Source organism: Fukomys damarensis, unplaced genomic scaffold, assembly GCF_012274545.1.
Source record: "Fukomys damarensis isolate Sample0158 unplaced genomic scaffold, DMR_v1.0_HiC HiC_scaffold_29, whole genome shotgun sequence".
NCBI lineage: Eukaryota > Metazoa > Chordata > Mammalia > Rodentia > Bathyergidae > Fukomys > Fukomys damarensis.
Genome location: NW_022900941.1, coordinates 29,775,554 through 29,786,930, shown reverse-complemented (window position 1 = coordinate 29,786,930; position 11,377 = coordinate 29,775,554). Strand labels below are relative to the sequence as shown.

Genomic DNA, 11,377 nt, shown 5'->3' with positions numbered 1-11,377 from the left:
CCCCCCCCCCCCACAGTCATTGACACTTGCCTTCCTTCTCTGTTTATAGAATGAAAAAACTAGGTAAATGCAGGGAAGGAAGGCAGAGTTGACAAAATTCTGGAAATCTGGTTCTTCGGTTAGTCACTCTGAGCCTAGTGAGATCTATAAATGCTCCGTAACTCACCCCTTGTTGATATGACCTTTTGGTGACTATAACCATCCCCTCTTCATTTTATGCTCCAGAAGCTTGTGAGACCTCAATGAGTCAGGAAGAATCTTAAATTCAAATCCAAAGAATCCAAAGTGATGACAACAAAAAACAATAATTGATATCTGAACAAAGGTTAGTATTTGACAATGGATAAAGATTGGTATACCTTCCCTTCCTCGGGGCTTTGTTGACATGAATTGTGAACGTCGTCTTCTCTTACCAATTTTCCAGGCCAGGAAGTCAGTCCTTTGATTTGGCCCCAGACCAAGTCGCCAACATTGAACGTCCTTGGTCTATAATGTATCAACTCATTTGAAGAGGGAGAATCTGGATTCCTTAGGTCATCTTCACTACTAATGCTTTTAGCGTCTGAAGGGCTGGGCACACACCCATTAATGCTTTTGGCATTAAAGTCTCCATTGTAATGGATGTAGTCTTTGACCAGAGAACTCTCCAAACTATTTGAGGAACTCGGAGACTGCTCCTCTAGGACTAGGTCTTGCTTTGCAGTGCTTAGCAGCTCTCCAAATCCCCGACTCTGTCGAGGTCTGTTCCCATTAATGTGTGCACATCTTTCCACAGTGTTCTCTAGTCTCTCCTTAAAACTTATCATAGTTCTTTTGTAGTTATTATATTTGAAATTTTCCTCCAGAATTTTATCCCCTTGACAGTTTCTTGGTGGTAACAGTATTGGGTGCTGTTCTCCAGGCAGAAATGGCAGTGTAGAGACATTGTTGGGCCTTTCATGACAAGGACTACCACGGATATGGCCTGGATGATCTAAGAATTCCTCATACTTCCACCTGTTTTGCTCCCCTCTGGGGCTTTGCTCCCCATCCCACTGTTTTTTGGTTGTGTGGAAACTTGCTGACTTGAAATACTCAAACCCATCTCCTTCGTTTGAGTTTTTCCCATGGTCTAGACTCTTGGACAGCCGGGCCCCTCTTGCATTCCTCAGCCCGCCATCATGATCAACACCTCCCATGTTCCGTCCATGAATGACCGCACTGACAGCACTGGAGAGATTTAACGGGTCGCCAATTGAGGCAGTGAAGGCACTCATGGCACTCAGAGCCGGAATAGGGCTGATCTGAGTTGTACTGTTGACAGCAGTGGTGATGACAACCTGCATTCCTTTGCTGGCTGCATCTACAACTGCTTTGTAAATGGCATCTACGGAAGCATCACCGTGGTTACCCATAACAAGACCATCCTTCACCTGCTGACCAAGGGATGGGTCGATCCTTTGTTGCAACTCACACGGTGCATCTTGGAAAGGTGGAAGTGTAGTGTTTGGATTCTCAGGAACTGCTGTCAGCCCCGGTTGAGCGCTTATTCTTTTGTTTAGGAGGGCTGCATCTTCTTGCATTCTCACCTTAAGGAATAGAAAGAAGTAAAAGAGGGGTGGGGAGAGAAATTTTTAAGGCCTCAAAGAGAAATATCATAACTATGAGATTTACCAAATGACAAATAGATCTAACAAGAAAGGGAACATAAAGAACAAAACTCAAAAATGAAAAAAATGAAACTGCACTCCTTATGAAAAATCTCCTCATTATATCTGGGAACTGTTTCTTTGGTTGAACTCATTCAACAGATTTTCTGTTTTAAAAAATTTAATGATTGCTCAACATTTTCTAGAAAAATTGAACTTGAGATAGTTGAACACAAGATGCTTTCAGGTTATGACTTAACAGTGAAATATAAGAGAAAATAAAATAGATTCCTATACGACACTATAGTTTTAAAGACTGTAGATGTGGTAGTAACACCTCCTCCTCAGCCTTACAAGGCTACTGGTGAGTACAGACATCCCCACACTGTCAGAGACGATGGCTCACTGTAGAATTGATTTCCAACTGGGAAGTGGTGAGGGAGGAATGCCTACTAGGGAACATATCAGAATCTCAGTACAGGAGGGATGAATATAGTTTGAAAAATTCTCTGAGGTTATTTTCGTTTTACTAAACTCACCTAAAAATTATTGCTTCAGACCCGTGATACTTTGGATTTATATACCTCAGTAATTACTCCCCCTTTTCTTTATATTAAACGAGAACCTGGGACTCCACAACACATCAGCCTCTCCCTTCCTGTTATCACCTTGTCTATACTTACCAGATAAAATACAAATCTTGGGTTATTCACATGCCTGTCTTATTTGTATTGATAGTGAGGATGCTGAGTATCTTGTAGACAGAAATATATGCTTTCCAACTTCCACTGGGGGCTTGTGGCTTTCCCTTCGATCCCGTGATCTTCTAATTAGGTATCGCTCTCATTCTCCACAGCTATTCAAATCTTTCTCTGCTTTCTTCAAGCTAGTTGTTGTACTATTACCCACAATACTCTTAGTATATGACCATAATTCACAAAGTGAAGCTCATCAGGTAAGACTTCTTATAATTTCATACAGTCTAATGTTCTCTGCTCCTGACAGTACATGTTTCTCTGCAACTATATCTGTCCTAAATCTTGCCTTGCTTCCAGGGGTTAAGAGGGGGCCTCTTTTGCTCTCTGGCTAGGTAGCCTCTGCATTTAGACTCTGGATTCTAAGTCCTCTCTCGGGGAATTTTGCTTCATCTACTATTTCTTTTCTTCTTTACATTCAATCACTTAGAATTTTTTATCTCTTTCCTTTACAGAATAATTATGTGCTTAGCTTCCATACTTTGTTTTTGGAGAAAGAGTCTTACTATGTAGTTCAAGATGACCTTGAACTTACTATGTAGTTCAGGCTGGCCTTGAACTCACTGGGATCCTCTTGTCTCAGCCTCCTGGGTGTTAGGATTACAGGTGTGTGCTACTACTCCTGGCAATGGATTCCATATTTTAAAAGTTTGTGTTTAAACTCATGTTCCCCTTGGAGCATTGCTCTATTTTTTTTATTCTTCAAAGTGAGTTTTAAAAAGAATAATCCACAGCCTTCACATATTGTAATATGGTTCCTGCTATCATCACCGCTCCACCCAAACTACATTCTTCCAAGTCACTCCCAAGTCACGTCCTAATAGCTAAGTACAGTGGATCCTCTTCAATCTTTGTTTTACTTGCATTCTTTTTTTTTTTGGTACCAAGGATTGATTTGGGTACTTGCACTTGCAAGGCAGGCTCCGGAACTACTGAGCTAAATCCCCGGTCTTTTACTTGTATTCTTGGTGATATTATTAAGAACTTCTTCCTCCTTTCTTAATTATTACATAATACATATATATATATATATATATGAATATTATTATCTTTCCTTCTTTTCTTTTATTCCTATATAAATGGAATTGGGCAGGGACAAGGGGAAAAAATGAGAACCAAGACCTGTCATGTAAAGGTACAAGGTCCCAATAATGAATGTAACTGTACTGTATACCTAAAATGTACCAATAAACTCAATTAATAAAAAAATAAAATAAATGGAATTGTACTGTAGTACTTTTCTGACAGTACTACAGTGTTGGAGTCTTATTGTCTTACAGATTTTCCTATATTTGGATTGTATACATCTATTTGATATTTTATGCTACTAGGTTGATAGATATAGCATAATGTATTTAAATATTTCCATACTGATGAACTCTTAAGTGGTTCATAATTTCTGATCCATAAATCATGATGCAATGAACATTTTTGGATGTGATTTTGTGTTCACATTTTTAATGTTACCTTAGACATTTAGACATCGAAGTTGTGGGCCAAAGATTCTGTATATTTAAAAACTTGATTCTACCAAATTACCCTCCAAAAGAATTGAACAAGCATTCATACAGACCAACAATAATCTGGGGGAAACTACTTCCTTATATCCTTGTCAACAGTGGCTGTTACCAATCTCATGATACTGTCACAATCTGTGTAACTTCTAATTGTTCTTCTCATATATTTACTAATAAATTATCTTTGATTTTCTGTGAATTGTGCAATTATATCTACTGGTAATTTCTCTAGTAAATTCTCCTCCTCCTCCTTTCCCCCCACACCCCTTCATCTTTTTCATCTTGTTTGTCTTCTTCTTGTACCTGGGATCGAACTCAGAACCTGTGCTTACAAGGCAGGCAGCAGCACCACCGAGCTAAATCCCTGGTCCCTCCTTTTTTTTCTTGGCTAACAGAAACTTTGTATATTATAGGAATCAATTATTTGGTATGCATTTTGCAAATATTTTCTGCTTGTTTGCATTGTCTTTTACCTTTGTGTAGAATATTCTCGATCATGCAGAGATTTAAAAGTTTTATATTCAATTGTTACTTTTTTCTTTTGACGTTGATTTTGTGTCTTAAAGAATCTCCTCTACCTTAAGATTTTATATATTTTAAAATACTGTATTTTGTTCTTACATTTGTTTAATGTTAGTCTTTCCATCTAATTTTTTAATCTATCAGGAATTTATTCTTTTTGTAGAACTAAAAGAAGGTCATGTGGCTGAAGCCAGAAGGAGAGGGGTTAGGAGCTAAATCTGGAGAATGGAGGTCAGTGGGCAAGTTAAAGGTGTGGGTCTTAATCACAATGCATGAGAAATACAAAAGGATTTGGGGGGAAACATCCAGTTTTAAACTCGCAGCTCCAAAAGGACTATTGCTTCAGACAAAATAAAATCACCTTCCCAGGAAAGACTGGAATATCTAATACTCAACAGTGAGAAATAACAGTAAATAGCTATCAAAGGGTATATTACCTCCTTTTTCACCCCTTTCCTAAAATTAAGTGTCAAAACAAACACAGACATTGTTTTCTACTAAAGTGGCAAAGAAAGGAGAGTACCTGAAAGTTCTGAAACAGACAAGCCATGGGATTGCTGTTAGCGGGACAGGGGACTGAGGGCTGTCCTGGGAAGGCCTGGAGATTCTGGTACCCCTGGAGAAGCTGCTGCTGTTGCTGATTTGGAGGAAACATCTGATTGTTGTTTAACAGCGACTGTAGATGAGCCAGTTGATGGTTATTCAAAGTATTGTTTATTGATGACATATCACCTACAGTTTGAAAAACATAAAATGTAAGTCAATGTGATCCTTCAGAGATCCCATGCCTATCTTCATACCTGAGAATTTCTGAAACAAAAACTAAAACCTAAACTTACATGGGTAATTTCTCTTTGTTCTTCTCAAAGTCTTACTAAGTGGTAAGGAATGAGTAGCTTTATTATTTAGTTTTACCTTCCATAACTAGGTTTTTAAACAATTTCATATCATGTAAAGACTTTTTAGTCATTGCTCTATCCATTAACCAACTGTTACATATTAAGCTTCAGTATTATATAATTCCTTGCCTCTATTTTTATTAGAACACCTACAATCAAAGGTTAAAATTTGTCCTAAAGTATTTTAGCAATCATAAATAATTGACCAGATGATTAGAATGAGTGGGTGTGATTTGGCCTTGTTTAAAAACTTTTATTCTTAAGCCACAATCATCAGTAAATACCTCCAAATAAACTAAGAGATTTAGTTTGGAAATAAACATTTTATGATGGAGTGAAGGTATCTAAAATTGAAATTATAAAGAAAGCTAACAATGCAAAAAATTCAGTCATAAAAATAAATAATATAACATTAATTACTAGCATTAATTGGATTGTATACATCTTAGTTAAGCATTAAAAACTAAATTTATATTTAAAACTCAAAATTGTTTTGAAATTACTGAAATTATTCTGAGAACAATGTCACAGAAATTGTCCTGTAACTTGAAATTTATAAATCTGTAATGCTTTTTAGGCTATTTAACAATGATTTAAAGACCTGATAAAATTAGTTTTGCTATCTTATAAAAGTGTCCATTAAAAGAAAGTGTCCATAAAATGTGGAAATGAATAATTGTAAAACGTTTTTGCATATTGAAGATGTCCATGATACCATCACTGATATTTGTCTATATTTCTAGACTTCATGGATACCATCCCTATACTTTATGTTATAGTTACCTGCATCCATCAGTTAAATTCACTTGACATTGTTTTCTAACTTGTTTGTCATAGGATAATGGACAGGAAGGACTTTACTTTTAAGACACAAAGATCTAAAATAATTATTTCGTGAGGAAATCTAGAAGTATTTAGAGGGACTGTTTCCTTGAAATTAGATAACTTTAGTTTTGAGTGTTTTTAGGGCTTTTTATTTCACTGGCAAAGAGTTTAGTTATGTTTATTTAGGATTTGCTTGGAAAATATTTCCTGAAACTGTTTCCATCCACAGTGCAGCTGCTCATACTAACCCTGTGATGCCACACCAATTAAAATTGAAATAAGTTCTTTTTAAGATGTACCTGTGCTTTACTAATTGAACATAAGACTCTACTTGGCTTAAGAGAATGATGGGTAGGTAAGGTTTAGGTGGCATCAGAATTAGAAGAGAAAGCAGATTAAAATGGTATTTAGTATTGCTAGAATAAAGGAAAGAAAAAAAGTCATTCATGTTTGTACAACTATGGTTGTGTGTGGGTGTTGTTATATTTAGTTCTTTAAGCAAGCTGTGACATAACAAAAACAATTTTAAAAAATAGTGTGATAAAATGGAGTTTTTAAAAAGGAGAAAATAGAATTAGAAAAACGTTCTTATTAAAAAATTTTGTGAAAAAATTTAACTTACCAAGCAGACCTGTCCCCAGTAGAGGGTTAAGTAGCTGTGGCACCACAGAGTTACTGTTGAGTTTAGCTGGACCAGGTGCATTCCCAGCATTATTAGATATATTCAGCAATGTTTCTGCCATTGACACCACTGCTGTCCCACCAAGTGTTGAGACAGTCAGTGCTGCCACTGCTGATGATGTAGTGGTTGTGGTAGTGGTTGCCTGGGAGGTTGTTATGGAAACCTCTGGATGATTAGCAGTGTTGACCGATGCTGAGTTCAGGACACCTCCCAACAGCTGGGGATTCAAGGCCATTAGTCCTGAGGCCCCAGTGACAGCTGGGAGGAATAGGGGGTTAAAAGTAGTGTCACTGCCTGCAAAACTTGGTAAAGGGTTCCCCAAGGGGCTGGTTAAAAGGGTCTCAGCTCGGCTGTTGTCTGACTGATTGCTTGGCAAATGGTCTGGTGAGGCTGTCATCTGTGTTAATGAGGGTAAAGGAGTATTTTGTTGTTGCAAAAGATCTGAGATAGTCAGATTGAGAGATGGCAGGGGGAGCATGGCAGCTGCTTGGGCTTGGTTCTGAAGCAGGGCTGCTAAGAGCTGAAAGTGAACAGGCTGTAATACCTGTCCATCCATGTCACTGGAGAGAAAAGCTAAAGCAGTGTTTACATTTGGATTGAGAAAACCTAAAGGGTGGAAGTTGATCTCAGACTTGCCTTCTCCTGCTGAAGGCTGGAGGATATTTAATAGATTCTGGTTTAGGAGATGCTGTTGATTCACTGGCAAAGAGATAGGTAGAGAACTGAGGAGGCTGGGGTTCAAGGGGTGTGGAAGATGGTTGTTTGAAGTGCTGTTGGATGGAAAATGAAGTGCGTGCTCCTGGCCAACAAAAGGAAAATCACTCCCAATGGGCAGCTGATTCTGCAGGGGGTTTCCAGTTGCAGTGGTGACTATGACTCCATCCTGAAGAACAGATGTTGTCTTTGTGATGGCAGGATGACTGGAGCCAGCTATGGCTACGGAGGAGGATGGGCCTGTACTGCCTAAAACAGGGGGAAAAAGAAATCCAGTTATTATGGATATTAAGCAAGACTCTTCCTAAAATGCATTATGATACATTTCAATGCACAGCATTTATTACATGGCATCTTCATTGACTGGAACTGCATTAATTGTATCAGAGATGATTTGACATCTGTTAACGGAACTTCATTTAATTTGAAAACAAATATATTGAAAGTTCGATATAGTAAGAAATAACTGTTGCTGAGTATCAAACAGGCAAGGAGACCAGTAGAGATATGAGTGGCTGGACATCTGCATAAGTGATGAGGGCAGGATCTGTTGTAGCTCATTCAGCTGGGTAGATAAAAGTAACAAATCTTCATTTTATATTTTCAAAAAGTTTTTGGTCTTTATTTATGAAAGAAGTACCTGCTTTTAATGGTAACAAAACAGAATTTCCACAAACCTAGAATGTACACGAATGTATAAAGCAGAAAATAAAAAGCACCTATGGTGATAACTATTAAGATTTTAGTGTGTAGCTTTCTCAGATGTATGTACATCTATACATTTGCGAATATATATGTACATATACATATGTTTGAAAATAAACAGAATCACAGGAAGTGATAGAACTTTCCAATATTTTATAAGTTTTTTCATTAGTAAATATATTGTGAATGTCTTTCCTTGTTAACTCATATATATTACTAGTGCCTTGTATTGATACACATAATTCAGTCATGAATACTTTCCAAGTTTTTACTATAATAGGCCACAATATGGTAACTATTCTTATTAACATTGTCTGTCATTTTGCCCAATTGCTTTGTAAGGATAAATTCTTGAACATGCAATTCCAGGGATAAAAATGCTTACATATTTTTAAAGCTTTGAATACATATTGTTAAACTACCCTCCTGTGAAAACATCAGTACACAGTTTACATTCCTATAAGTGGTGAATGACAGCGTTCATCTCTCATCAGCACTCTATTTTATCATGATTTTTAAACAATGACTAAAAGTAATAACCTTTGTCATTATGATGTTTTTTACTTATGATTTCTTAAATTAGGTCAGGCTTCATGCAAATGACATTCTTATTCTTGGAAGTCGTACATTAAGGGTGAAAATTCAAAATATTTAATATTTTGAGATATAAAATCTCAGTTGTTATAATTGTATTAGTGGTTCTCAACCAAAGCCACACAGTAGGATTATCTGGAGAAATTAAAAGAACAAAACAAAACTAAACATCAGAATAGATCAATACATGAACTATAACCCAGACCAGTTGAAAATTCATCACTTGATGTGCAGCCTGGGCAGCAGTTATCCTGTGAAATCACCCCTCATGATCCAGAGCTCAAGGGGTGGATGGAGTAGGGAAGATGAAAAGCTCATGCTACTGAAAAGGAAACTACAATCACTTTTTCTTTGTTAAAGAGCTTCCCCTAAAGAGATGCATTCTTTTAGGTAATACATGCATTTTGCCACTATAAGTATACACTTTTACTTTTATTTCAAACTAATAAATTTATATATAGTATAATAAACAATGTCTGCTGTGTCACTAAAAATCTAAAACCGAAACATTTTAATGCTTTTACATTTGACTGTCAGCATTCAAATATGCAGAAATGTTTCCATAGTTGCAATAGTAATACAATTAATTTTATATTCTTGTTTTTACCTAATAGAACACAATATTTCCTTGACAAACTTTGTAAATATATCTTAACAGTGTAGTATATAGACTCACCACATTTATTGAACTATTCTGATAAAGTCTGACATGTGTACTTTGACCTTTCATCATTGTATTAGAGTACAGGGATGAGTATCTTTATGTTATTGCTATCACTGAATTATTTCCTCAGAAAAAAATGTCATCCTTGGCATGATTGTTGTGAGAATAAAAAGTTGTGAGAGTAAAAAGTTGCGGGAATAAAAAGTAATAAGTGAAAGTTTTGTAAGGTGTAAAAGTCTACACAAATAAAAGGAGTTAGCATTATTTTTATCACTGACATTAGTAAGTGGTAACAGAAGTTAAGTGTAATTCAGCATTTTCAACATATCTTACAGTATATTTCCATAGCAAGGATTTGTAATTTTCCCCCATTTGTTATGGTGCCTTTTAAAAAATTCATTAAATTTATTGTTACATTTTAGGTGTAAAATATGCTGACATTCATTATTGGGAATTTGCACCTTTACATAATATATCTTGGTTCTTATTTTTGGTGCCTTTTTGTTTGTAAAGCTCTCAGTGTTTTATTTAAAGAATCAGATTTTTAAAATCTCTTTGAAAATATATAAATATTTATGAAATATTATCATGAAATAATGACTATGTTCACAAAGATTAGGGTAAGAAGACATATCAAATGCTGAAGTAGGCATATTGCATACAATTCTTTAAATATTAATCCAGATTTTTTACAAAACAATCAACACCTTAAATATTTCATTGCTTTTTTAATCTTGCTGCTATTTCCATACATAGGTACTGTACATTATTTGCATTTGGAAACCATCTTTTTAAAAGAGGTAGTAGAAGTCTTACTAGTAATCACTATCAGTGGCATTTTTTTCCTACCTGCTTAATAAAAATGTCATATTTAAATGTAGAGATCTCTGGTCTTCTCACCGTAAACAAAGCACATTTTCACAATACTCTACCATATACATAGCAACACTTTGTAAAGATTTGCTTTAGAGACTAATTGTTTTTATCATCTTTAACTTGCAACATGCTTTGCTCATATTTATGATTCAAGAAGTAGTCATCTAGGGATAACATTATTTTTACAATTCTCCATCTAAATATTCTTGAGGAATTACAATAAAAATGTATAGTTACCCTGGGTGTATTTTTGCTTTATGAACAGGAAAGTGGTGAATATCATAAGCTTTTTAAAGGAAATATGCGGATCAAGATGTGTTTTTTATTTTCCCTAATTTTCAACAAATCAACAAACAGGTATACTTTACTAGACAATAGGATATAAAGTGACATAAATTTAAAAAAAACAAACTCTGTCCTTTCCTGCACAAACTTCCAGTTTGAGCACAGAGATGAAGAAAGATCTTCCTGTCTTTCTTTATCCTATGTAAAATATACATTTACTGAGTTTTAAACTAGGAAAACTTAAAGCTCTTTTCATGTGTTAGCTAGTATAGCTATTATGCAATATGCTAAGAGCTACTACAGTTATATTTAACAAGGGGATAGTTATAAAACTGAAGATGTCAGAGAAAACCACATAAGTAGTAACATTTGATGTTGGATTTGAGAGATGAAAGGATAAAAAGGGCTTCTAAGTAGAAGGATAATGATTTTTTTAAAAATACAAGGAGATAATGAGGAAGATGGAAGGTAACAGAGTCCTGTGTCTCTCCAAAACAAAGTAACATGACTGAATATATGTGTGGCTTTCCCATACCCCAGCTCCCTCTGCCCCTGGTTAAACCAGCTATTTTATATAAATGGTGAAGAAAGCTAAAGTAATCTTTTTAAACTATTAAAGGCAAGATTCATTTCTTATTTTTCTTGTATTTGAAGAGCTAACACAGCCTCTGACACATGGATGGCATTCAGAAAATATTTGTTGGTTGAATG

General features: G+C 35.7%; 1 protein-coding gene across 2 annotated transcripts in view; it reads right to left on the bottom strand.

Annotated features, from left to right (window-relative positions):
- Mbd5 (methyl-CpG binding domain protein 5) overlaps positions 1-11,377 on the bottom strand; it is a 137,248-nt gene that overhangs the window by 20,668 nt on the left and 105,203 nt on the right. The window contains exons 7-9 of one of the 2 annotated variants that reach the window (XM_019207043.2): positions 6,769-7,791; positions 4,946-5,154; positions 360-1,568 (exon numbers count right to left, since the gene is read on the bottom strand). In XM_019207043.2, the coding sequence (XP_019062588.1) occupies positions 360-1,568; positions 4,946-5,154; positions 6,769-7,791 (2,441 nt within the window). The remainder of the gene's footprint in view (positions 1-359; positions 1,569-4,945; positions 5,155-6,768; positions 7,792-11,377) is intronic. The other variant, XM_019207044.2, reaches the window with a different exon arrangement.